Source organism: Triturus cristatus, chromosome 1_1 (genome assembly GCF_964204655.1).
Source record: "Triturus cristatus chromosome 1_1, aTriCri1.1, whole genome shotgun sequence".
Lineage (NCBI taxonomy): Eukaryota > Metazoa > Chordata > Amphibia > Caudata > Salamandridae > Triturus > Triturus cristatus.
The window spans coordinates 15,509,411-15,533,837 of NC_140579.1; the positions used below are offsets into that span (position 1 = coordinate 15,509,411).

Sequence of the window (24,427 nt, forward strand, 5' to 3'; positions counted from 1 at the left end):
GGAGTCGGATGAGACTCCTGCGTAGGATATTTTTTTAATTAGTGCCCATTCATTTTCTTAACCTCGTGCTTGTATGTGCAGTTGTTTTTGGCTTTGTAATAAATCCCTAAAATTAGAGATTCTGGGTCAGTGGTCCTTTAGAGTTCAAATTTCGATGCGTTTGATTATGTGTTCAAATTTGATTTTCTCCCCTCTACACTATTTAGTAGATAGAAAGATCCTGGCGACCTGAGGGGATTCTTGGTGATGGTAAGACAGATAAGAATCCGGCTTAACCACTAGCATATATCCTATATAACAGCACAATGGTTAACTTGTTTATTTTCTTTACCATTCTCGTAATGCTGATTGCACTGTTCTGTTTACTTCTATTACTAATTGCTGGATTGAGTAAAGTTCTACCTTTGTGCCAAATTTGGTGTACTTCCGTTCAGCCATTTTTCCGATTTGAAGAGCAAAGAGTCCCATTGGAATTAAAAATCGGAGATGTCACATTTGGTCCTCACGTTACAACAAACAAATGATGGACGGAATGCTGACAATGCAGACATTCTCCCCCAGTCAAGAGATCTGGGTTAAATCCATCGTTCTTTTGCCCACTACGCCACCCCAGTTCAGACATGGCCATATGCAAATCAGTCTTGACCCTGTGCCTCATGGGAACAGTCCAGCCCGAACTGCCAAGCCATGTCTTCCCTGGACCGGAATCAAGCATCCTAGGACCGGTTTCTGGCTATCAGCCGTCATCAGCCAGGATAGCTTGACTCCAGTGGCGTAGTGAGCACGGGTCCCACGTCTGGGAATACCCATCCCACTTAGGGCGAAAAGCGTTACAACAAACAAATGATGGACGGAATGCTGACAATGCAGACATTCTCCCCCAGTCAAGAGATCTGGGTTAAATCCATCATTCTTTTGCCCACTACGCCACCCCAGTTCAGACATGGCCATATGCAAATCAGTCTTGACCCTGTGCCACATGGGAACAGTCCAGCCCGAACTGCCAAGCCATGTCTTCCCTGGACCGGAATCAAGCATCCTAGGACCGGTTTCTGGCTATCAGCCGTCATCAGCCAGGATAGCTTGACTCCAGTGGCGTAGTGAGCACGGGTCCCACGTCTGGGAATACCCATCCCACTTAGGGCGAAAAGCGTTACAACAAACAAATGATGGACGGAATGCTGACAATGCAGACATTCTCCCCCAGTCAAGAGATCTGGGTTAAATCCATCGTTCTTTTGCCCACTACGCCACCCCAGTTCAGACATGGCCATATGCAAATCAGTCTTGACCCTGTGCTGAAGACGGCTGAAATGCCAGAAACCGGTCCTAGGAAGCTTGTTTCCGGTCCAGGGAAGGCATGGCTTGGCAGTTCGGGCTGGACTGTTCCCATGAGGCACAGGGTCAGACTGATTTGCATATGGCCATATCTGAACTGGGGTGGCAGAGTGTGCTAAAGAACGGTGATGGATCAAGCCCAGATCTGTTGACTGGGTGTGAGCGTTTGATTGGTTCTGATGCTCCGTCCATCACCACCCCTTTTGTACTGCTTTGTTCGCCATAAGTTGGCAGGGTATGCTCAGACGTGAGTCCCTTGCTCACTTTGCCACTGGATTCAAGCAAGCCTGGCTGAAGACGGCTGAAATGCCAGAAACCGGTCCTAGGAAGCTTGTTTCCGGTCCAGGGAAGGCATGGCTTGGCAGTTCGGGCTGGACTGTTCCCATGAGGCACAGGGTCAGACTGATTTGCATATGGCCATATCTGAACTGGGGTGGCAGAGTGTGCTAAAGAACGGTGATGGATCAAGCCCAGATCTGTTGACTGGGTGTGAGCGTTTGATTGGTTCTGATGCTCCGTCCATCACCACCCCTTTTGTACACATTTGGTCCTCACAGCACCTTTTCTTGGCCCTCACTTAACTGCCCGTGTATGCAACCTCCGACTCCAGCAAGCGCTCCATACTCGTTCAGTCTAGTCATTTCTAAACTAGTCACCTAGATCTTCAACAGAGACCCTTGAGGACCTTCTAGTACTTGGATACAAGTTGGTAGTAGGCAAAAATAATAGTCTTCACCTCAGAGAGACAGCAGGAACCTTCCCTTCTTATCCCCAATAGGTCCACCGATGTTCTGAGGATCTGGCGGCAGGTAGCCTTTGACAGTGTCACTTGTCAGTGATTGGTCATATGCTCTAACCCAATTGTGAGAAAATTGCTACAGATCACCCAGCCCTCGTGTGGAGTAGCTCCTGTATGCAAAAAATCACGCAAAGCTCGACTATGGGGTTCTTTTAAGATGGCACAATACTTGTACCAGTGAGCAGAGCCCTGAATTCCCACCCAATGATAAGGACATCCCCATAAAAAACAACCCTTGTTCTCAGCAGGGGCCTCCACCTATGAGGACAGAGATATCCTGACTCTAAGCAGATGATGGGAAGTCAGAACCCTTGAGAACCCCTGATGTTCTTAATTCCTTGCCTGGAGTATTAGCTAATTCGCTAGTTGGTGGAACCAGAGAAAAGGGGTAAGAGAATTCCAAGACTAGAGGCGATTTGTCACAATTGCTGGTGCTCCGAGTACTTCTAGCAGATAACCCTGGTAACGTCAAGTGTTTATGGACCAGCTTTAGGGTAAGCACAATACATTCATTAAAAAAAAACAACATATTTTTAAAGGAGGTTAATATAGCGCAAACTTGACCCGAAGGTGTCGGGTATCCGAGCGCTTTACATAGCACCAGTTGCGTTACATGAGGACACATTATTTTTTGTTAGGCACGGGGAGATTAAGTGATTTGCCCAGAATCACAGGATGTTCAGTGTCATTGCTGAGACTCGGACCCAGTTCCCCAGATCCGAGGTCGACCGCCCTAGACCTTCGGCCAACTCCTCTCCCCATTCATGAGTCTGCAATATAGTAGATGGAGAAAGCCAGAAAGACTAAGCAGTCGGAGAGAGTGAGATGGAAAATGCTGTCACAAGCTCATCGTTCAATCAGGACATCGATGCTTTCTCTGCATTTCTTCTCCAAAGGGATGAATTGAACCTTGAACAGAATTCCCAAAGCTTGGTAAATAATATGGATTGAGGTGAAGAATCCTCAAAAGATGAACTTACCAAATCTTTAAATGCACGGTGAACCTTTTAGGCGTCAACGAGCATCGTTCTGGTCCTCCGACATTTATATTGCATTGTTCTGGCTGGAACACAGGATCAATACGCGAAGAACACAGGATCATGTGGCATAATTTGCTGGTTAAAGATGTGTGATGGATTTTTAAAAAAGTGAGGATAGAAAGTAGTTCTACCTTTTTTATAACAACAAGGAATTAGTTTATAGGAGCAGAGTAGACAGGCCTAGGCTCCAGTTGGCCATTCATCCATAGAGTGCTGAATGGGTTTTTCAGGATGGTGGCCATACACGACTTATAAATGAGCGTCTCTTGCTGAACGGGTACCGTGGAGCCAAATAATTGGGTACAGATCATCTCTCACTAATGCCTGCGTACAGGGAACAGGAAATGGTACCCTCAAATGGGAGCCAGTGTCCTCCTCTGGCTACATGTGATCTATATCTAGAAAGCAATGTCAGTGTAATCTTCTCCCCAAGAAATATGTAAATTAGCTTTCCTCAATATCATATCACCCATCACCAGCATGCTAAAAGCTACTTGCTAAAACTAAAGAGCCTGTTAATAAATACTCAGTCTCCTCAGTCACCCACTGCAATGATGATAGTAATCCAACAAGCCTTTAACACAGCAGCAGACTACAATTCTTGGCTTGATGATAGCCTGAAGCCTCCACTTGGAAGAACGCCAGTCTGAGGCGGTTCGAACAGCGGTGTAACTTACCTTATGAATTGACTGGTCGAGCGAAACATTCAGGTTCACAGCGCCACAGTCCCTTCGTCACTAAATGTCAACAAATAAGCTTGATCAGGTAGGGTTGTGCTGGGGGTAGTGTTTTAGGGTTTAGGGTAGTGTTGTACTGTTTGTGTACTGTAGTGTTTTAAGATTTAGGGTAGTGTTGTAGTGTTTGTGTAGTGTAGCATTTTAGGGTTTAGGGTAGTGTTGTAGGGTTTGTGTAGTGTAGTGTTTTACGGTAGTGTGGGGGGGTCGTGCAGGGTAGTGTAGTGTAATTGAAGGGAGAGGACTGGGGGTCGGGGAGGGTTGTGCAGGGGTAGTGTAGAGTCCCTTACCTTGCAACCTTTAACCACGAGTGTAGCTTTACCACGCATGCCTTTGCGTTGTAATGGCATGCGTGGTAAAAGCATACTCATGGTAACATTTTACGATGTAATGGCATGTCGTTGTCATTGACATCGCGTAGTAATACCCGCGTTGTAATGGCACGTGTGGTATTGGTATGCGATGTAATGACATACATCCGTACTCATCCCCTTAGCCCTTCCTTGATAGATTCCTTGAAGCCTGCTGCAAAGGAGATCGACGCCTACAGTTCGACCCATCCTCTCCCCCAGTTCCTCCCGCCATTTTAGTGAATTGTTGTAAAGATTTGTTTACATGTTTACAAATGTTACCCTCCTGTTTGCACCCTTCCTCACCCCTCTTGATATTCTTGCTCAGAACAATCAATCCACTTGCACTCAATTCCCATACAAGAGTTTACTCTTCGCTGCAATGTTCTCAGTATCCTCATTTGCATCTTTTGAGTTAAACATGAAACTGAAACAAAAGAGAGGTTGCAACATTATCTTCCAACATGGTGAAAGGGCATGGGTGCAACTTCCTGAATTGTTATAATAAACTTCACATTGATTCCAGTACTAGTAAAATGACACTTTAATAGAAAGCATCCAAGCAAAACAATGAAGATCTGTGCGGGAATCCCTCGCTGCAAACCCAAGTGGAGTTTTCTGAAAACACGCAAACTTTACAGAAAAATAACTTACAAATAAATATTGTGACAATAAATAAACGTAGATCAATTTTCCATGATTACTGGCCATATTGCGGAGCACATATGGTGGACTACCGTGAAGGGCTATCCTGCTTGCACCCCCCCAAATATTCTTGGTAAACACGGTGTCCCTATAAGGGAGGCCGAGGTCAATGAAAGTAAGGCCGAGCGTCAGTGGGATCCACAGACCGGTGGTAACATTGCATGATTTGCCTCCAGGTTAGCCCCCCCCCTCCCTCTGTGCGCTCCTATATGTTTAGATAAAGAATACACAATGCTTTCTACAATGTGGTTTTGTTTGGGTCTAGAGGGCGCGGCCATTTTGTTTGCTAATCCCTGAACGCAAAGAGGCACACACGGCTGTGAGCACTGGGATAGGGGCTCCTGCACAGTCCCAGCCTAGCTTATAGAACCACATTACACAATAAAGCACCTGAGAAGCAAACAAAGTGTCTGCGACAGATTAAAGGTATCACAGTGCATTAGTCTTGGAAGATAAAACAAGGTCCAATGACAGGTCCTTCTGCTCAGCTTTAGATTTCACTGGGCGATACCCAAACATAGCCATCTCTTTCTTGCAGACATCTTGGATCAGCCGCACCTTCTCGAACGAGAGTCTGTCCCTCCAGTGCTGGGCAATCTCCAGCGAGTCCCCTGTGAAGGGCATGAAGCCCTTGTCTTTGGGGCCAGACCCATGGGTGATGTTGTAGATCCAGGATTCCATGGTAGGAGAAAGGCTGAGCCCTATGTAATCATACCAGGTCTTCAGATGTCCCAGTGGGTCTTTGACCATGTCCTCGTAGCGTATCATGAGATAGCGGTCCTTGAGGAACGGTGGTGGATCCTGTAGGGCAGTCTGGTATATTCGCATTTGAGCCCCACATATCTCCTGCATCACCACACTGATGTCGGCAGCGACGTTCTGTGCGTTGCTAATGATGGCATCGTCCACCTCCAGCTGAAGGAAGCTTTCTCGTGACGAGACGATGGCCCTGGGATCGCGCACCAGGTGGATGATCTTCAGGTTTAGATGTGGGTCTGTCAAAAGTGGATACAGCGCCTCCAGATCGAAGAAGCGTACTTCTTTCACCACCACGTGGCTGTGGGCTTTGCAGGCCTCCTCCATCTTCTCAAAAGGGACTTGGCGGCAGGTGCGGTTGCACTCTGGCCGGTCAATCACATCAGAAGGTGGCATACTGCTACAGGTGGAGTGTGAGCACAGGGCTCGGCTCTCGTGCCAGCCAAAGATCTCGGAGAAAAACTGTCCCTTTGGCATGTATGGCAGGAACGCCGCCATGTGACACCGAAAGATAGACCCGATTAGCTCTCGGATAGGGGTGTGAAGGTCATACGGGCTCCGGTTGGCCATGCTGAACCACACGGCTCGAGTGGGCTCGAGCATGTAGAAGACATCAGGATTATGGTTGAAGAGCTGTCCCAGGAAGGAGGAACCCGACCTCCAGGTGGAGATGATGAGGAGGTGTGTCCTTGCTGGTGCAGTCGGCGTGTCCCGGAGGACGGACATCGGGAGCTGGTGTACCTGCCAGCTCGAATACAGGCTGAAGAGGAGAACAACAGCCAGAACCAGTATGTAGAGTTTGCACGCGAAGCATCGTCCAATCATCTCTTCCCAACACCTGTGAGGAACAGAGTACAAAAAGGTCAGGGTACAAAGTTATTTAATAAGAGAGTTTAACACAGTTTCTACTTGCAGGAGTGCATCACCCAAAGGGGTTTCAATATCATCCCTTGCTGTGTACCTGCAATGATGCATGACATCCCATAAGCAGCAGTAAGGGCACACCGCCTTAAATGTACCTGCAATAACGCATGACATCACGTAAGCATCAGTAAGGGCACACCGCCTTAAATGTACCTACAATGATGCATGACCTCACATAAGCAGCAGCAAGGACACACCGCCTTAAATGTACCTTCAATGATGCATGACCTCACATAGGCAGCAGTAAGGGGCACACCGCCTTAAATGTACCTGCAATGATGCATGACATCACATAAGCAGCAGTAAGGGCACACCGCCTTAAATGTACCTACAATGATGCATGACATCACATAAGCAGCAGTAAGGGGCACACCGTCGTAAATGTACCTGCAATGATGCATGACCTCACATAAGCAGCAGTAAGGGCACACCGCCTTAAATGTACCTGCAATGGTGCATGACATCACATAAGCAGCAGTAAGGGGCACACCGCCTTAAATGTACCTGCAATGATGCATGACATCACATAAGCAGCAGTAAGGGCACACCGCCTTAAATGTACCTGCAATGATGCATGACCTCACATAAGCAGCAGTAAGGGCACACCGCCTTAAATGTACCTGCAATGGTGCATGACATCACATAAGCAGCAGTAAGGGCACACCGCCTTAAATGTACCTGCAATGATGCATGACCTCACATAAGCAGCAGTAAGGGCACACCGCCTTAAATGTACCTGCAATGATGCATGACATCACATAAGCAGCAGTAAGGGCACACCGCCTTAAATGTACCTGCAATGACGCATGACCTCACATAAGCAGCAGTAAGGGCACACCGCCTTAAATGTACCTGCAATGGTGCATGACATCACATAAGCAGCAGTAAGGGGCACACCGCCTTAAATGTACCTGCAATGATGCATGACCTCACATAAGCAGCAGTAAGGGCACACCGCCTTAAATGTACCTGCAATGATGCATGACATCACATAAGCAGCAGTAAGGGCACACCGCCTTAAATGTACCTGCAATGATGCATGACCTCACATAAGCAGCAGTAAGGGCACACCGCCTTAAATGTACCTACAATGACGCATGACCTCACATAAGCAGCAAGGGCACACCGCCTTAAATGTACCTACAATGATGCATGACCTCACATAAGCAGCAGTAAGGGCACACCGCCTTAAATGTACCTGCAATGACGCATGACCTCACATAAGCAGCAGTAAGGGCACACCGCCTTAAATGTACCTGCAATGATGCATGACCTCACATAAGCAGCAGCAAGGGCACACCGCCTTAAATGTACCTGCAATGATGCATGACCTCACATAAGCAGCAAGGGCACACCGCCTTAAATGTACCTACAATGATGCATGACCTCACATAAGCAGCAGTAAGGGCACACCGCCTTAAATGTACCTGCAATGATGCATGACATCCCATAAGCAGCAGTAAGGGCACACCGCCTTAAATGTACCTGCAATGACGCATGACCTCACATAAGCAGCAGTAAGGGTACACCGCCTTAAATGTACCTGCAATGATGCATGACATCCCATAAGCAGCAGTAAGGGCACACCGCCTTAAATGTGCCTGCAATAATGCATGACCTCACATAAGCAGCAGCAAGGGCACACCGCCTTAAATGTACCTGCAATGACGCATGACCTCACATAAGCAGCAGTAAGGGCACACGGCCTTAAATGTACCTGCAATGATGCATGACCTCACATAAGCAGCAGTAAGGGCACACCGCCTTAAATGTACCTACAATGACGCATGACCTCACATAAGCAGCAGCAAGGGCACACCGCCTTAAATGTACCTGCAATGACGCATGACCTCACATAAGCAGCAGTAAGGGCACACCGCCTTAAATGTACCTGCAATGATGCATGACCTCACATAAGCAGCAGTAAGGGCACACCGCCTTAAATGTACCTACAATGACGCATGACCTCACATAAGCAGCAGTAAGGGCACACCGCCTTAAATGTACCTGCAATGATGCATGACCTCACATAAGCAGCAGAAAGGGCACACCGCCTTAAATGTACCTACAATGATGCATGACCTCACATAAGGAGCAGTAAGGGCACACCGCCTTCAATGTACCTACAATGATGCATGACCTCACATAAGCAGCAGCAAGGGCACACCGCCTTAAATGTACCTGCAATGATGCATGACCTCACATAAGCAGCAGCAAGGGCACACCGCCTTAAATGTACCTGCAATGACGCATGACCTCACATAAGCAGCAGTAAGGGCACACCGCCTTAAATGTACCTGCAATGACGCATGACCTCACATAAGCAGCAGTAAGGGCACACCGCCTTAAATGTACCTGCAATGACGCATGACCTCACATGAGCAGCAGTAAGGGCACACCGCCTTAAATGTACCTGCAATGATGCATGACATCACATAAGCAGCAGTAAGGGCACACCGCCTTAAATGTACCTGCAATGACGCATGACCTCACATAAGCAGCAGCAAGGGCACACCGCCTTAAATGTACCTGCAATGATGCATGACATCACATAAGCAGCAGTAAGGGCACACCGCCTTAAATGTACCTGCAATGACGCATGACCTCACATAAGCAGCAGTAAGGGGCACAAAGTCTTAAATGTACCTACAAGGATGCATGACCTCACATAAGCAGCAGTAAGGGGCACACCGCCTTCAATGTACCTACAATGATGTATGACCTCACATAAGCAGCAGCAAGGGCACACCGCCTTAAATGTACCTGCAATGATGCATGACCTCACATAAGCAGCAGCAAGGGCACACCGCCTTAAATGTACCTGCAATGACGCATGACCTCACATAAGCAGCAGTAAGGGCACACCGCCTTAAATGTACCTGCAATGACGCATGACCTCACATAAGCAGCAGTAAGGGCACACCGCCTTAAATGTACCTGCAATGACGCATGACATCACATAAGCAGCAGTAAGGGGCACAAAGTCTTAAATGTACCTACAAGGATGCATGACATCACATAAGCAGCAGTAAGGGCACACCGCCTTAAATGTACCTGCAATGATGCATGACCTCACATAAGCAGCAAGGGCACACCGCCTTAAATGTACCTACAATGATGCATGACCTCACATAAGCAGCAGTAAGGGCACACCGCCTTAAATGTACCTGCAATGATGCATGACATCACATAAGCAGCAGTAAGGGCACACCGCCTTAAATGTACCTGCAATGATGCATGACATCACATAAGCAGCAGTAAGGGCACACCGCCTTAAATGTACCTGCAATGATGCATGACCTCACATAAGCAGCAAGGGCACACCGCCTTAAATGTACCTACAATGATGCATGACCTCACATAAGCAGCAGTAAGGGCACACCGTCTTAAATGTACCTACAATTATGCATGACATCACATAAGCAGCAGTAAGGGCACACCGCCTTAAATGTACCTGCAATGATGCATGACCTCACATAAGCAGCAGTAAGGGGCACAAAGTCTTAAATGTACCTACAATTATGCATGACCTCACATAAGCAGCAGTAAGGGCACACCGCCTTAAATGTACCTGCAATGATGCATGACCTCACATAAGCAGCAGTAAGGGGCAGACCGCCTTAAATGTACCTGCAATGATGCATGACATCACATAAGCAGCAGTAAGGGGCACACCGCCTTAAATGTACCTGCAATGATGCATGACCTCACATAAGCAGCAGTAAGGGCACACCGCCTTAAATGTACCTGCAATGACGCATGACCTCACATAAGCAGCAGTAAGGGCACACCGTCTTAAATGTACCTACAATTATGCATGACATCACATAAGCAGCAGTAAGGGCACACGGCCTTAAATGTACCTACAATGACGCATGACCTCACATAAGCAGCAGTAAGGGGCACACCGCCTTCAATGTACCTACAATGATGCATGACCTCACATAAGCAGCAGTAAGGGCACACCGCCTTAAATGTACCTGCAATGACGCATGACATCACATAAGCAGCAGTAAGGGCACACCGCCTTAAATGTACCTGCAATGATGCATGACCTCACATAAGCAGCAGTAAGGGGCACAAAGTCTTAAATGTACCTGCAATGATGCATGACATCACGTAAGCATCAGTAAGGGCACACCGCCTTAAATGTACCTGCAATGACGCATGACCTCACATAAGCAGCAGTAAGGGCACACCGCCTTAAATGTACCTGCAATGACGCATGACATCACATAAGCAGCAGTAAGGGCACACCGCCTTAAATGTACCTGCAATGACGCATGACCTCACATAAGCAGCAGTAAGGGCACACCGCCTTAAATGTACCTGCAATGATGCATGACATCACATAAGCAGCAGTAAGGGGCACACCGCCTTAAATGTACCTACAATGATGCATGACCTCACATAAGCAGCAGCAAGGGCACACCGCCTTAAATGTACCTGCAATGACGCATTACCTCACATAAGCAGCAGTAAGGGCACACCGCCTAAAATGTACCTGCAATGATGCATGACCTCACATAAGCAGCAGTAAGGGCACACCGCCTTAAATGTACCTGCAATGACGCATGACCTCACATAAGCAGCAGTAAGGGCACACCGTCTTAAATGTACCTGCAATGACGCATGACCTCACATAAGCAGCAGTAAGGGCACACCGTCGTAAATGTACCTGCAATGAGGCATGACCTCACATAAGCAGCAGTAAGGGCACACCGCCCTAAATGTACCTGCAATGATGCATGACCTCACATAAGCAGCAGCAAGGGCACACCGCCTTAAATGTACCTGCAATGACGCATGACCTCACATAAGCAGCAGTAAGGGCACACCGCCTTAAATGTATTCGGCATACAACCTTGACGGGCTATGGCAAACATAACGCCAGACATCTTGCATCCACAATGCACTATAGATGTTGTAAGTTTATGCCTGATAGTTACCTTGTTGGAAAGCTTATTCTCTATACAGTAAGCCTACGTGGCTCATTATGATAAGCCAGTGATAAAGGGTCGCCTTCTGATTGGTTGAGACATGTTATGCCTGATGGCATAGCCTGCTTATTAGAACAAGCATTTGCAATGCAATAGGTCTCGCATTTACGCAAGTTTGAGCTATTGACATTGCAAATGGCAATGTCTTTTATTCTTGTTTTCAAAACATAAATAAAAGGCATTGTCATTTGCAATGTCATTAATGCGAGACCTATTGCATTGCAAATGCTAACAGCTTTCCTGCAGTTCCCCCGGGGCACAAGCAGGCATCCACTTCTGTCAGGACAGCTGATCGCAGCAAAAACCAGAAGTGGATGCCTGCTTGTACCCCGGGGGGACTGACAATAAAAAAAAACCCGCAAAGTGGCATTTTGTTGCTATGGCAACAAAATGGCGTGAGACTGTCCACAGTCACACGGACACGCGCATGCTGTTTGCAATGGACAAATGGCGAGAGCAGCCATCTTTATCCATTGCAGACGCGTGCATGAGAGCCCTCGCAGAATTGATTCCAAAAGGTGCTCCTTCCTGGCTAGTGCAACGCATGCGCTGCTTTCGCCAGGCGAGACCTAAAAAGTGATGACAAAGGAAGTATGTATTGCTTATTCACTGTGATAATCAGTTGTTAAAGCCAATAGGCCTTTGAGGTTTGATTGTCAGTGAAATGTGCTATTGGTGGTTGCCATGGCAGGCCCAGGGTTTGGTTTTGCTCACTCTGTCAAAGCCTTGTTGGTAGAATATTTCGACTGTGGTTATCCTTTCTAGCCTCCCTGTAGCCTGTTATTTTGTTGCATGGATTGTCATAGATTACATTTGTAAATAAGAGGTCTGGTATTTCGTACCCCAACATCAAATCCTGGCGTAGAAGGCAGCCCTTGCTAGGCCCTCTGTGTAGGAGCTGTATATTGTTTTGACAACTGTAATTTTGTATATATTTGCTGTTTTAATGCGGCATACATTATGGCTGCCTTGTGGTAAAACCTCTTTTCAATACAGTACAAGTCTGAACTGGTTACAGCGACAAACCAAAGCCATGGGTCTGGTGGTTAATTGGGAACGGCCATGCGCAATGCCAAAGGTCTGCTCTACCGACTCTAAAAAGTAACAAAAACGCTTGCCTTAGAGGCAGCAGAGCTTTCAGGCTGGACGGTTATTGCGCTTTGCTAAAGCCTGTAGGCAGCTATTATGCTAAATGGTGTTTCACAGATTGATATAGTAGGAAACAGTGTTGGTGTTGGGTACCCCCTCTGACAAATCCAGAGGCAGGGTAATTGGAATGTGATAATCACCGATAGAATTTTATTAACTGATCGATTAATTAAAATCATTACAGTAAAAACAGACGCCATAAAAGAAAAATCGTAGGGACAGTAATAGATTGGAACGAAAAGCACTCTTTGCACACGCAAAGTACGGAGAACTGCTTCGGTGCAAGGCAGCCAATTGTGCCGAGTCAGCAGAACTTGGCAACCTATCGGTGCCCGGCTTGGTCTGCAGTTACTTTAGGCAAGACTGGGACAGGGTTATATGTACTACAGATTTTAGATGGAACTTTGCATATCTGTGCAAAATGTTATGTGCCCGCCCTATGTTCCTGGGAACGTGTGCAAGTCAGCAACAACAAGAAACAACGGTCCCCTCAGAGGAAATATAAGCCCACACGTCTTTGGCTGAACATATATGGATAGCAAATCCTTAGGGAGCATACAGGTGCATGAATTCACTGTACAATCTGGTTATTATAATAAACACATTGCATTGTAAATACAAGGGGATAATATAAATAAACTGAATCTGTTGACATGCAAGGAGCTACAATGGATTAAGGAACTGGGCTCAATCATACATGCACCCAGTACAAATAAAGCTTGGAGGCCAGCTGCACTGCTTTGATGTGTATTCAGTAAAGCACACAAGTGATTTATCATTTATTTCACATTGACAACTTTGATGACATGTACAGACTATGATGTTTCATAACGCTTGCCATCCATGTACACGCCGTCCATCACAACAACGTGGCAAGAGTTTTTCTATTTCTATTGTAGCTCTTTTCAAAATAACATGAACTATAAATTGTTTAGCAAATCAACTTAATTTCTCAAATTCATACCACTTTTCTTTTTGGCCTCTTGGCGGCCTAGTGCTGTACCTTTTTAATTTTTATTCAGTTTTTTGGGGCGGTTTCACTCCTCCCAAAAAATCAAGAGAAGGGAGGAAGAAGCAGGGATTCATTCTGCTTCCATTCTTAATAGTTTATAATCAAAAGAGAATGAACCACGTATCTTGCAATAACGAGGGTCTATATGTGTTGTACAAAGGCCCTCATACACTCTAACCCAAGGGCAGCGGTACAGCTTGGTTCTCTGCTTGAGAAGGTCAGGTGATTGGTTTTATCATTGGGTCCTTTTCCGCCTGAGTTTCCCGTTCTCCAGGCAGTCAACCTTCCTCCACCTGGAGGGAGACCATCTGGTTCTTTGACGGTCGTGATTTCGATAGTGTTAGCGGAATAAAATGATAAATTTAAAATGCCTCCTATCCTGTACTCTTGTTTTATTCGTCAGGATGGAGTAAGACTGAAAATAGTGGGCGGTGCTCTGGTGGATGTGTGACTCGTCCACCGCACCTATATGATGATGATTTCAATGGTCGACATGTTTCAGTCCATGGAAGATCGGTGGACTTTCATCAGGTTTTTTAGTCATAGCGATAACGTGATAGATCGCTTTGACACATTTGTCACTTACCCATTGCAGGAGAGTGGCATCGACTGCATAGTTGCCCCCAACTTTTTGCTGATGTTTTGACTGTTTTCTGACTCTAGCCAGGCTGTGGCCTGCTAGCCAGGACCCCAGCCTATCTGCTTCCTCTCTAAACTGATGTGAGTACCCTAGGTACATACCAATTGGATACTGAGGACACCCTATCAGCCCCTTGTAGATGGTACCCTAGGTACCCAGGGCATGGGTCCCTCAGAGGCCTACCAGGGGCTGCAGCACTTATTGTGCCACCCCTGGGACAGCCATACAAACTGACACCACCAGACTACTACTGTAGTCTGGGTAAGGTGGTGCTTGCACCCCTTACAGGGATATAGGTATCCTGTATCCCACTTAATACAACACATATATCCTCATAGGTCACCCCTAAGACGGGCCTTGCTAATCCTACAAGGCAGGGTGCCGAGATATGTGTGAGGGTGAACCCCTACCTGAGTAGGGCCCCTCTGCAACCTTCGTAAAACTATTGCTGGGTTGTTTGTAGTGCAGCCATACCATATACTCTTAACCGCATTATAAGTAATCGCGATAGCGTGATAACTTGAGAGTGGCTGCACCGAACCATGTCATGTTTGGTGTCAAACATGTAGGAATCATACCCCAAATCCAGTCATGGGAATGAGGGCATGATTCCCCCCTGCTAGAGGGGTGATATGGTAAAAGCGGCAGATTTTAGACCCCAATTTAAAAGTGCACATGTAGTACAAAATGGATGCTACCCGCCACCCACACGACTCTGGCTGCCTGTTGCTGGGCAGAACTCCAGTCACGGCAGCTAGACAATAGGGATCTTGTTGCAAGGAGGTGTCCCCACCTCCCCAGACAGACTATGTGGATTGGAACTGGGTGGGTGCACCATAGGATGTCTTTCAGACTTGCACGTAGGCTTCTCCAGTGCCTACTTCTGCATACACCACCTCAAACCGGTTCAGGGGCATCCTGTCCCCTGCCAGGCGGGAAAACACACAAAGGGGAGAGGGTGTAGCCACCCTTTCCCGCCTGAACTCTCATTGGTGGGCTCTGATTCAGACACTCCCCTAATCGCTGGATAAAGGTAAATACAGGGTCCCCAGAGCCTCAGATTAATCTTGAACTTCACAGACTTGAACCTTCGACGAGCTGCTGCACAGCTGAATGAAGAAATCTCCCTTGGGGTAAAGGAGTTACCCCCCTGCTTGGCAGGCACCTGAAACACTGCAAGTGACCCGGTTGGAGCTCTGCTGCTCCTACGGACAACGAAGACTTCTGCCTACCTTGAGGTGGGTTTCCAAGCATCCCAGAGGCCAGTGAGTGTGCACAGCAAAGCTCAGCACCGTGGACCCCGTGGGTGCCGAGATCCCCAATACCCCAGGACACCGGCCACCTCTTGCATTGCACACGACCCCGACCAGTGGGGAAGTTGTGCTTTGGCCCATTATTGAGCCACCCTCTCAGCATCATCTGTGCCAAAGATCGACACCCTAGCCTGCTTCGGCAACCCGTGGGCGCATCTTTACGCACGCCAAATTGCTGCCTCCCGCGGTCCCTTGTCTCTCGACTGGTTATGTTATGTTAGCATGATTTCTAAAGCGCGCTGTTACCCTGGGGTGTCCTGGCGCTGTGCGCTACCTATCTAAGAAAGCAGAAGGTCGAGAATTCAAGAAAAGAGCCAGGTTTTCAGGCCCTTTCTGAATGGAAGTAGTCCAGGGGAATCCCTGAGATAAATAGGAAGGCTATTCCAGGCCTTAACGGCACAGTGGCAGAAACTTCTGCCACCCCATCTGAGTTTGTGATAGCGGGGAAGAATAGCACGTTTGGACGTCAGAGATCTCAGTGTTCTCCATGGCACATACCATTGTATGGAGTGTTTAAGGAATTCTGGGCCAATGCCAGTGAGGGCTTTGAAGACTAGACATAAGGCTTTGAATTGGATTCGAGCTGCCACCGGTAACCAGTGTAGGGATCTAAGCCCTGCCCTTACTGATGTGAACCTGGGTGTACCGGTGAGTAGTCTGGCTGCAGCATTTTGCACGGTCTGAAGTCTCGATAGCTGTTTTGTTTGACTATTTATGTAGAGGCTGTTACAATAATCCAGCCGTGATAGGATCAATGCCGCTACTGCGATTTTTAGACAGTCTTCTGGAAGGAGGGATCTGATTTTGCGTAGTAGCTTAAGAGTAAAGGCGCAGGAGGATACAACCCTGCTGATCTGATCTTCATACGAGAGTTTGGCATCAACGAGCACCCCTAGATTTTTTGCCTTTGATACTGGGATGGGAGGCCTGCCCATAGATGTCGGCCACCAATCTGTCGTCCAAAGATTGGTATTGTTACCAAAGAGAATGACCTCAGTCTTTCCAGCGTTTAACTTGAGGCAGTTTGCTGCCATCCAGGTAGGAATCCAGGTGGGCCCTAGCGGAGGTCAATATTCACTTTAAGGGCTCCCCTGGTTGTTCTAGGCCTGCTCTACAGTCTCCTCACTGGAGACCTTGCTCAGACCTCGTGGGTCTGCACCAGTAGCTGTTTTGTGATTCTTGCGTGGGTTGCGGTTGCCAAGGCTTAGTGGATCCAATCCAGACACTAACACCGCAGCGACCCTCATCCTTCTTGGAACAGTCGCCCTCCAGAAGCTGGCTTTCCTTGAAGCCTCCTGGACCCCGTGGCTGATGATCCAAGCTACCCATCTTCCACCTGGAAGCACCCGACATCGAAGGGCTCTTTCTGCTGAGCCCCCTGGTCACTGTGCCGTGACCCAGACTCTGTCCCCTCTGCTTTCAGGTCCTTCTCTTCAAGATCTACATCTTCAATCTACACGACATTGACGACGCATCACGCCAGCAGCAGTTCTTCACCTTTTTCCATTGAAAACGAGATCGCTACCCGACATCGAAAACGACCTATGCACCCGGCGTCCCTGGGGCAGGTAACAGTGGTACCTCGGTACTGTCGTGGGTGTGGGCCTTCCAAGAGCTTAACTCGAAGCTGCTGAACTTGAACTCCTGCTAGAAGTGTGTTAATTCTTGCAATTTCCAACCGCGACATTCTCCATAGGGTTTAATAGAGATCCCGACAGTAGTTTATACCACTGCACGCGTCTCCCGTGGGCCCCCTTCCTCACTACCTTGGGTGGTTTCTTAAGGGGCCAGCGACTCTAAGTGCCCTAGGCACTCTCTGTAGAATTGTCGTGGTTCTTATACCATTTTTTTAATATATGTTTTGGTCCCCCCCGGGGCCCTATGATTCCAGTGCTATTTATTGTAACTATCAATGCTTGTTTGAATTGTATCTTTACCTCCAGTTTCATAAAGAGACTAGTGGGATTATTCTTAGAATAAATACATATATTTTATATATATACACACCTGTGTGGACTACTCTTTCATTTGGTCATTCAAGAGGTTCTCTATGGTAAAACAATAAGCTTAACACTCCTTCAAGACTTCGCCTGAAGGCTGCTCTCCACAGCTACCACTAGGATAGCTTTCTTTAAAGGTTGTATTTTAACCTATCACCATAAGAGTCGAATTGGACTGGTGCAAGGTGTCCCCTATAACTAGTGGACAGCATATGCCAGGCAGCGATGGGATTCAAGCTTGCCATTGTTTTACCAGATAACAAATTGAATTTCTAAAGTGAAAGTCACTTTGGTATTAAAGGTACATATAAATTAAACTTAGAATACAATAAGTTCGTCTGAACTTGGAGTTGTGTGTAGAGGGCTTAGCACACCTTGACTACAACTCAAGAAAGGGTTCAGTAGGCCACACCTAGTGTAGGTAGATACAACAATCCACTACACTAGAAATGTCTTCAGGATCAGGAGCCCATAAGGCCCTGGAAGGACCCCAAAGGTCCCAGTCGACAGGTATGACAATCTCACTTTTGCTGAGCTTAGGGAGATGTGCACTGCTAGACATTTGAAGACAACCAAAGGTGCCAACACTCAACGTCTCAGAGAAATTCTGCTCATTGCAGACTTCAAGCAGACTTTAGTGTCTGATGGGGTAGACAGGTTGGGTGGGCATCCCACAGAAGAGGACACCCAGGTGGTGGACTCTGATGAGGACCAGGAAGAGGATAATGAACTTGACCTGGATGAACCAGACAACTCTAACATGGAGGTGATGGCCCACGAGACACTCCCTCCATCCCTAATGGGAGAGTGGTGGATCCAAAAAGAAGGGATAGATCCCCCTCAGTTGAATCTAACCATTCTGAGAGATCCACAAGGACCTCTGCCTCTTCTCAGAGAAGAGAGTCCTCCCAAGAGAGGAAAAGCAGACTGATCCAGTTTGAGCAAGCCAAGCTTCAGCTCAGAAGAGAACAGTTCGCATTAGACAGGGAGTCCCTGGAGCTTCAGAACGCCTCAAGAAAGTGGGGTCTAGAGACCCCTGGTGGCAGTAATAATACCCCTAGAGTTAGAGAGAAAGCTCCTGACCATAGGAACCTGCATAAGATTGTGCCCCCCTATCAGACAGGGGATGACATCCATAAGTGGATCACTGCACTTGAAAGGGCCTGTAAAGTTCAAAGGGTCCCAGTAGATCAGCGGGCAGCAATCTTATGGCTCTCCTTTGCAGACAAAGGTAGAGACAAGCTCCTCTCTGTTAGGGAAGAGGATGCAGATCATTATTATATCTTGAAAAATGCTTCGATAGATGGGTTTGGTCTAACCACTGATCAATACAGGTTAAAGTTCAGAGACACCCAGAAAGCACAGAATCAAGATTGGGTAGACTTTGTAGATTGTGCTACCAAGGCTCTGGAGGGTTGGTTAAAGGGCAGTTAAGTAAATGATTATCAAGGATTGTACAATCTCATCATGAGGGAGCAGTTCCTTAATAACTGTCAGAATCAACTATTGCATCAGCACCTGGTGGACTCAGATCTGACCTCTCCCCAAGAATTGGGAAAGAAGGCAGACAAATGTGTCAGAACCAGGATCAAGCAAAAGGTCCAGCCCTTGGGGGGGGGGGGGGGGGGTGCAACTAAAAAGGAAGATGCCAAAAACTCTGAGAAGGGTGGGGAAAAGGGAAAAGACCAGCAGTCTTCAACAGGCCCCAAAAATCAGCATCTGATAATTCCCAAAACAAGAAAGCTAAGCAGCCATGGAAGCCATGATGTAAAGTCTGTAAACAGAAAACCCATTGGACTTCAGATTGTAACAAGGCCAAAGACTCCACAAGTACCACTACACCTGCCCCTAAGGCATCTGTTCTCCCTAGTCCAGCTATAGGTGGTGGTACACAGAACAAGGGCATAGTAGGGTTGACCCTGGGATCTGGAGAGGAATCTGGCCTTGTCAGAATGCCTACTCAGGCTGTATTGGTTTGTGATGGGGACCTGTCCCTATTTGTGAGTCCCAGTGGTCTGGACAAATACAAGCAACAGCCTAGGATAAATGGAAGGGAGTCTCTAGCATACAGGGACACAGGGGCTAGTGTCACCATGGTGACTAAGGACCTTGTGGATCCTAGCCAAATCATACTTGGAGAAACTTACCAGGTGACCAATGCGAGCAATGTCAGTACTAACCATGCTCTGGCAGTTGTTAACTTCTCTTGGGGAGGGTAACTGGCCTAAAGAAGGTTGTGGTAAGTGCAGACCTACCAGTAGAATGTTTGCTAGGGAATAATTTGGAGACCTCAGCATGGGCTGAGGTGGAGCTGACTACTCATGCAGCAATGCTGGGTATCCCTGCAGAAGTGTTTGCCCTGACAAGGTCAAAAGCTAAGCTGACAGAAACTGAACAGGCCTTGGATCCTGGAAAATGGACCAAGGACCTTCCAAGAGGAGGAGTAGCAGGGGTAAGGCAGTGCCTTCCCCCCAGGATCAGTCTGAAGAGACTCTTATAGCAGAAGAGGATCTGACACCTGAAGAAGGAACTGCCCCAGATGAACTGGAACCTGATCAGGTTGAGTTCTTGGGGACAGGGGGACCTTCTAGGGCAGACTTGAGCCTGGAGTAGCAGAGCTACCCCACTCTGGAACCCCTCAGACAGCAGGCTGCTGCTGAGGCAGCTGGGAATGGTGGTGGAACCCAGAAAATATATTGGGATGATAGACTCCTTTACTCTGAGGGTCGAGACCCCAAGCCTGGTGCAGCCAGGAGGTTGGTCATACCTCAGAAGTTTAGGGATTTCCTGCTCACACTAGCCCATGATATTCCCTTAGCAGGACACCTAGGCCAAAATAAGACTTGGAACAGACTTGTCCCTCATTTTCATTGGCCTCAGAGGAGTGAGGAATGTAAGAGCTTTTGTAGCTCTTGCATTACCTGCCAGGCCAGTGGCAAGGCAGGTAAGTCCACAAAGGCCCCCCTGATACCACTACCTGTGGTAGGGGTTCCCTTTGAACGGGTAGGGATTCCCCTTGACCCACCAACAGCATCTGGGCACAGGTTTATTCTGGTGGTAGTGGATCATGCCACCAGATACCCAGAAGCTATTCCCCTTAGGACCATCATAGCACCTGTGGTGGCAAGGGCCCTCCTGGGAATCTTTTCCAGGGTGGGTTTCCCTAAGGAGGTTTTGTCTGATCGAGTTACACACTTTACGAGTAGCTACCTCAAGGCAATGTGGAAGGAGTGTGGTGTTAACTACAGGTTCACCCCCCCTTATCCTCAATGCAATGGGCTTGTTGAGAGATTCAACAAGACCCTAAAGGGTATGATCAAAGGGCTCCCAGAAAAGCTTAGGCGAAAATGGGATGTTCTTCTGCCCTGCCTTCTCTTTGCATACAGGGAGGTGCCACAGAAGGGGGTTGGTTACAGCCCTTTTGAACTTTTGTTTGGTCACCCTGTCAGAGGGCCACTTTGTCTAGTGAAGGAGGGATGGGAGTTACCTCTCAAACCCCCTAAACAGGATATTGTGGACTATGTACTTGGTCTCCGCTCCCGGACGGCTGAGTATATGAAGAAGGCGACAAAAAACCTTGAGGCATGTCAGTAATTGCAAAAAGCCTGGCATGACCAAAAGGCTGTACTGGTGGTGTACCAGCCAGGGCAGAAGGTATGGGTGTTGGAGCCAGTGGCCCCAACAGCCCTCCAAGACAAATGGAGTGGACCCCATACCATATTGGAAAAGAAGGGAGAGGTCACCTACTTGGTGGACCTTGGCACTCCCAGAAGTCCCTACAGGGTACTTCATGTAAACAGACTGAAACCATATGTGGACAGGGCTGACATGGGCTTGCTCATGGCAACAGATGAGGGACAGGAGGAGGAGAGTGACCCTCTCTATCAGACCTGCTCTCTCACAACCCTGATGATGGGTCAGTAGATGGTGTAGCCTTGGCAGGCAGCCTCACTGCCCAGCACAGTCTGACTGCAGACAAGTTCTCCAGTCATTCAGGCATATATTTTCACTGACTCCAAGTCAGACCCCCTGGTGCACTTATGAAGTGGACACTGGGGACAGTCTGCCTGTGAAGAATAAGATCTACAGGCAACCTGACCATGTCAGGGACTGCATAAGGACTGAAGTCCAAAAGATGTTGGAGTTGGGAGTCATTGAGCCCTTAGACAGCCCTTGGGCTAGCCGAGTAGTCCTGGTATCCAAACCTCACACCCAAGATGGCAAGAGAGAGATGATGTTCTGTATAGACTACAGAGGACTCAATGCAGTCACTAGGACTGATGCACATCCCATTCCCAGAGCAGATGAGCTCATAGATAAATTGGCCTCAGCCAAATATCTAAGCACATTTGATCTGACAGCTGGCTACTGGCAGATAAGGTTAGCTGAATCTGCAAAAGCCAAACCTGCATTTTCTACCCCTGGTGGGCACTATCAATTTATTGTAATGCCCTTTGGTTTGAAGAATGCACCTGCCACTTTTCAAAGGTTGGTAAACCAAGTCCTCTCATGCCTGGATGACTTTAGTGCAGCATATCTAGATGATATTGCTGTCTTCAGCTCCACCTGGGAGGATCACCTGATCCACCTGAGGAAAGTTTTGGAAGCCCTGCAAAAGGCAGGACTCACTATCAAGGCTACCAAGTGCCAGATAGGGCAGAGTCAGGTTGTGTACCTGGGCCACCTAGTAGGTGGAGGCCAGGTTCAACCACTACAGAGCAAAATCCAGACCATCATGGACTGGGTTGCTCCAACCACCCAGACACAGGTCCGAGCTTTCTTAGGCCTGACTGGTTATTACAGAAGGTTTGTCAAGGGATATGGATCCATTGTGACCCCCTTAAATGACTTAACCTCTAAGAAGATGCCCAAGAAAGTTCAGTGGACTGTCAGCTGTCAGAAAGCTTTTGATGACCTAAAACAGGCCATGTGCTCTGCTCCAGTGCCCCAAAGCCCCAACTACTCCAAAGAATTCATAGTTCAAACTGATGCATCAGAGGTGGGGGTAGGTGCTGTATTATCACAACTGAATGAAGAGGGCCAGGATCAACCAGTAGCTTTTATTAGCAGAAGGTTGACCCCCAGAGAGAAACGTTGGTCAGCTATAGAGAGGGAGGCCTTTGCTGTGGTCTGGGCCTTGAAGAAGCTGAGGCCATACTTGTTTGGCACTCACTTCCTTGTTCAAACCGACAATAAGCCCCTCCTATGGCTAAAACAGATGAAGGGTGAAAACCCCAACCTACTCAGGTGGTCCATTTCCCTACAGGGGATGGACTATACAATGGAACATAGACCTGGGAGCAACCATGCCAATGCAGATGGCTTCTCCAGATATTCCCACTTAGAACATGAAGACTCAACTGGTCAAGGTTAGTTTAATGTCCCTGCGTTTGGGGGGGAGGGGGGTTATGTAGGAGAGTGGCATCGACTGCATAGTTGCCCCCAACGTTTTGCTGATGTTTTGACTGTTTTCTGACTCTAGCCAGGCTGTGGCCCTGCTATCCAGGACCCCAGCCTATCTGCTTCCTCTCTAAACTGATGTGAGTACCCTAGGTACATACCAATTGGATACTGAGGACACCCTATCAGCCCCTTGTAGATGGTACCCTGGGTACCCAGGGCATGGGTCCCTCAGAGGCCTACCAGGGGCTGCAGCACTTATTGTGCCACCCCTGGGACAGCCATACAAACTGACACCACCAGACTACTACTGTAGTCTGGGTAAGGTGGTACTTGCACCCCTTACAGGGATATAGGTATCCTGTATCCCACTTAATACAACACATATATCCTCATAGGTCACCCCTAAGGCAGGCCTTGCTAATCCTACAAGGCAGGGTGCTGAGATGTGTGTGAGAGGGAACCCCTACCTGAGTAGGGCCCCTCTGCAACCTTCATAAAACTACTGCTGGGTTGTTTGTAGTGCAGCCATACCATATACTCTTAACCACATTATAAGTAATCGCGATAGCGTGATAACTTGAGAGTGGCTGCACCGAACCATCTCGTGTTTGGTGTCAAACATGTAGGAATCATACCCCCAATCCAGTCATGGGAATGAGGGCATGATTCCCCCCTGCTAGAGGGGCGATATGGTAAAAGCGGCAGAATTTAGACACCAATTTAAAAGAGCACACGTAGTACAAAATGGATGCTACCTGCCACCCACACGACTCTGGCTGCCTGTTGCTGGGCAGAACTCCAGCCACCGCAGCTGGACAATAGGGATCTTGTTGCAGGGAGGTGTCCCCACCTCCCCAGACAGACTATGTGGATTGGAACTGGGTGGGTGCACCATAGGATGTCTTTCAGACTTGCACGTAGGCTTTTACAGTGCCTACTTCTGCATACACCGCCTCAAACCGGTTCAGGGGCATCCTGTTCCCTGCCCAGGCGGGAAAACACACAAAGGGGAGAGGGTGTAGCCACCCTTTCCCGCCTGAACTCTCATTGGTGGGCTCTGATCTAGACACTCCCCTAATCCTTGGATAAAGGTGAATACTGGGTACCCAGAGCCTTAGATTAATCTTGGACTTCACAGACTTGAACCTTCGACTTGCTGCTGCCCGGCTGACTGAAGAAATCTCCCTTGGGGTAAAGGAGTTACCCCCCTGCTTGGCAGGCACCTGAAACACTGCAAGTGACCCGGTTGGAGCTCTGCTGCTCC

The 24,427-nt window shown here is 47.9% G+C and overlaps 1 protein-coding gene across 1 annotated transcript in view; it reads right to left on the reverse strand.

Moving 5' to 3' along the window:
• Positions 1 to 4,787: 4,787 nt before the first annotated feature.
• The window catches only part of LOC146869138 (carbohydrate sulfotransferase 6-like), a 64,613-nt gene continuing 44,973 nt past the window's right edge, over positions 4,788 to 24,427 (reverse strand). Inside the window, exon 2 of the mRNA XM_085634966.1 lies at positions 4,788 to 6,560. Coding sequence (XP_085491092.1) covers positions 5,396 to 6,547 — 1,152 coding nt within the window. The 5' untranslated portion in view covers positions 6,548 to 6,560 and the 3' untranslated portion in view covers positions 4,788 to 5,395. The remainder of the gene's footprint in view (positions 6,561 to 24,427) is intronic.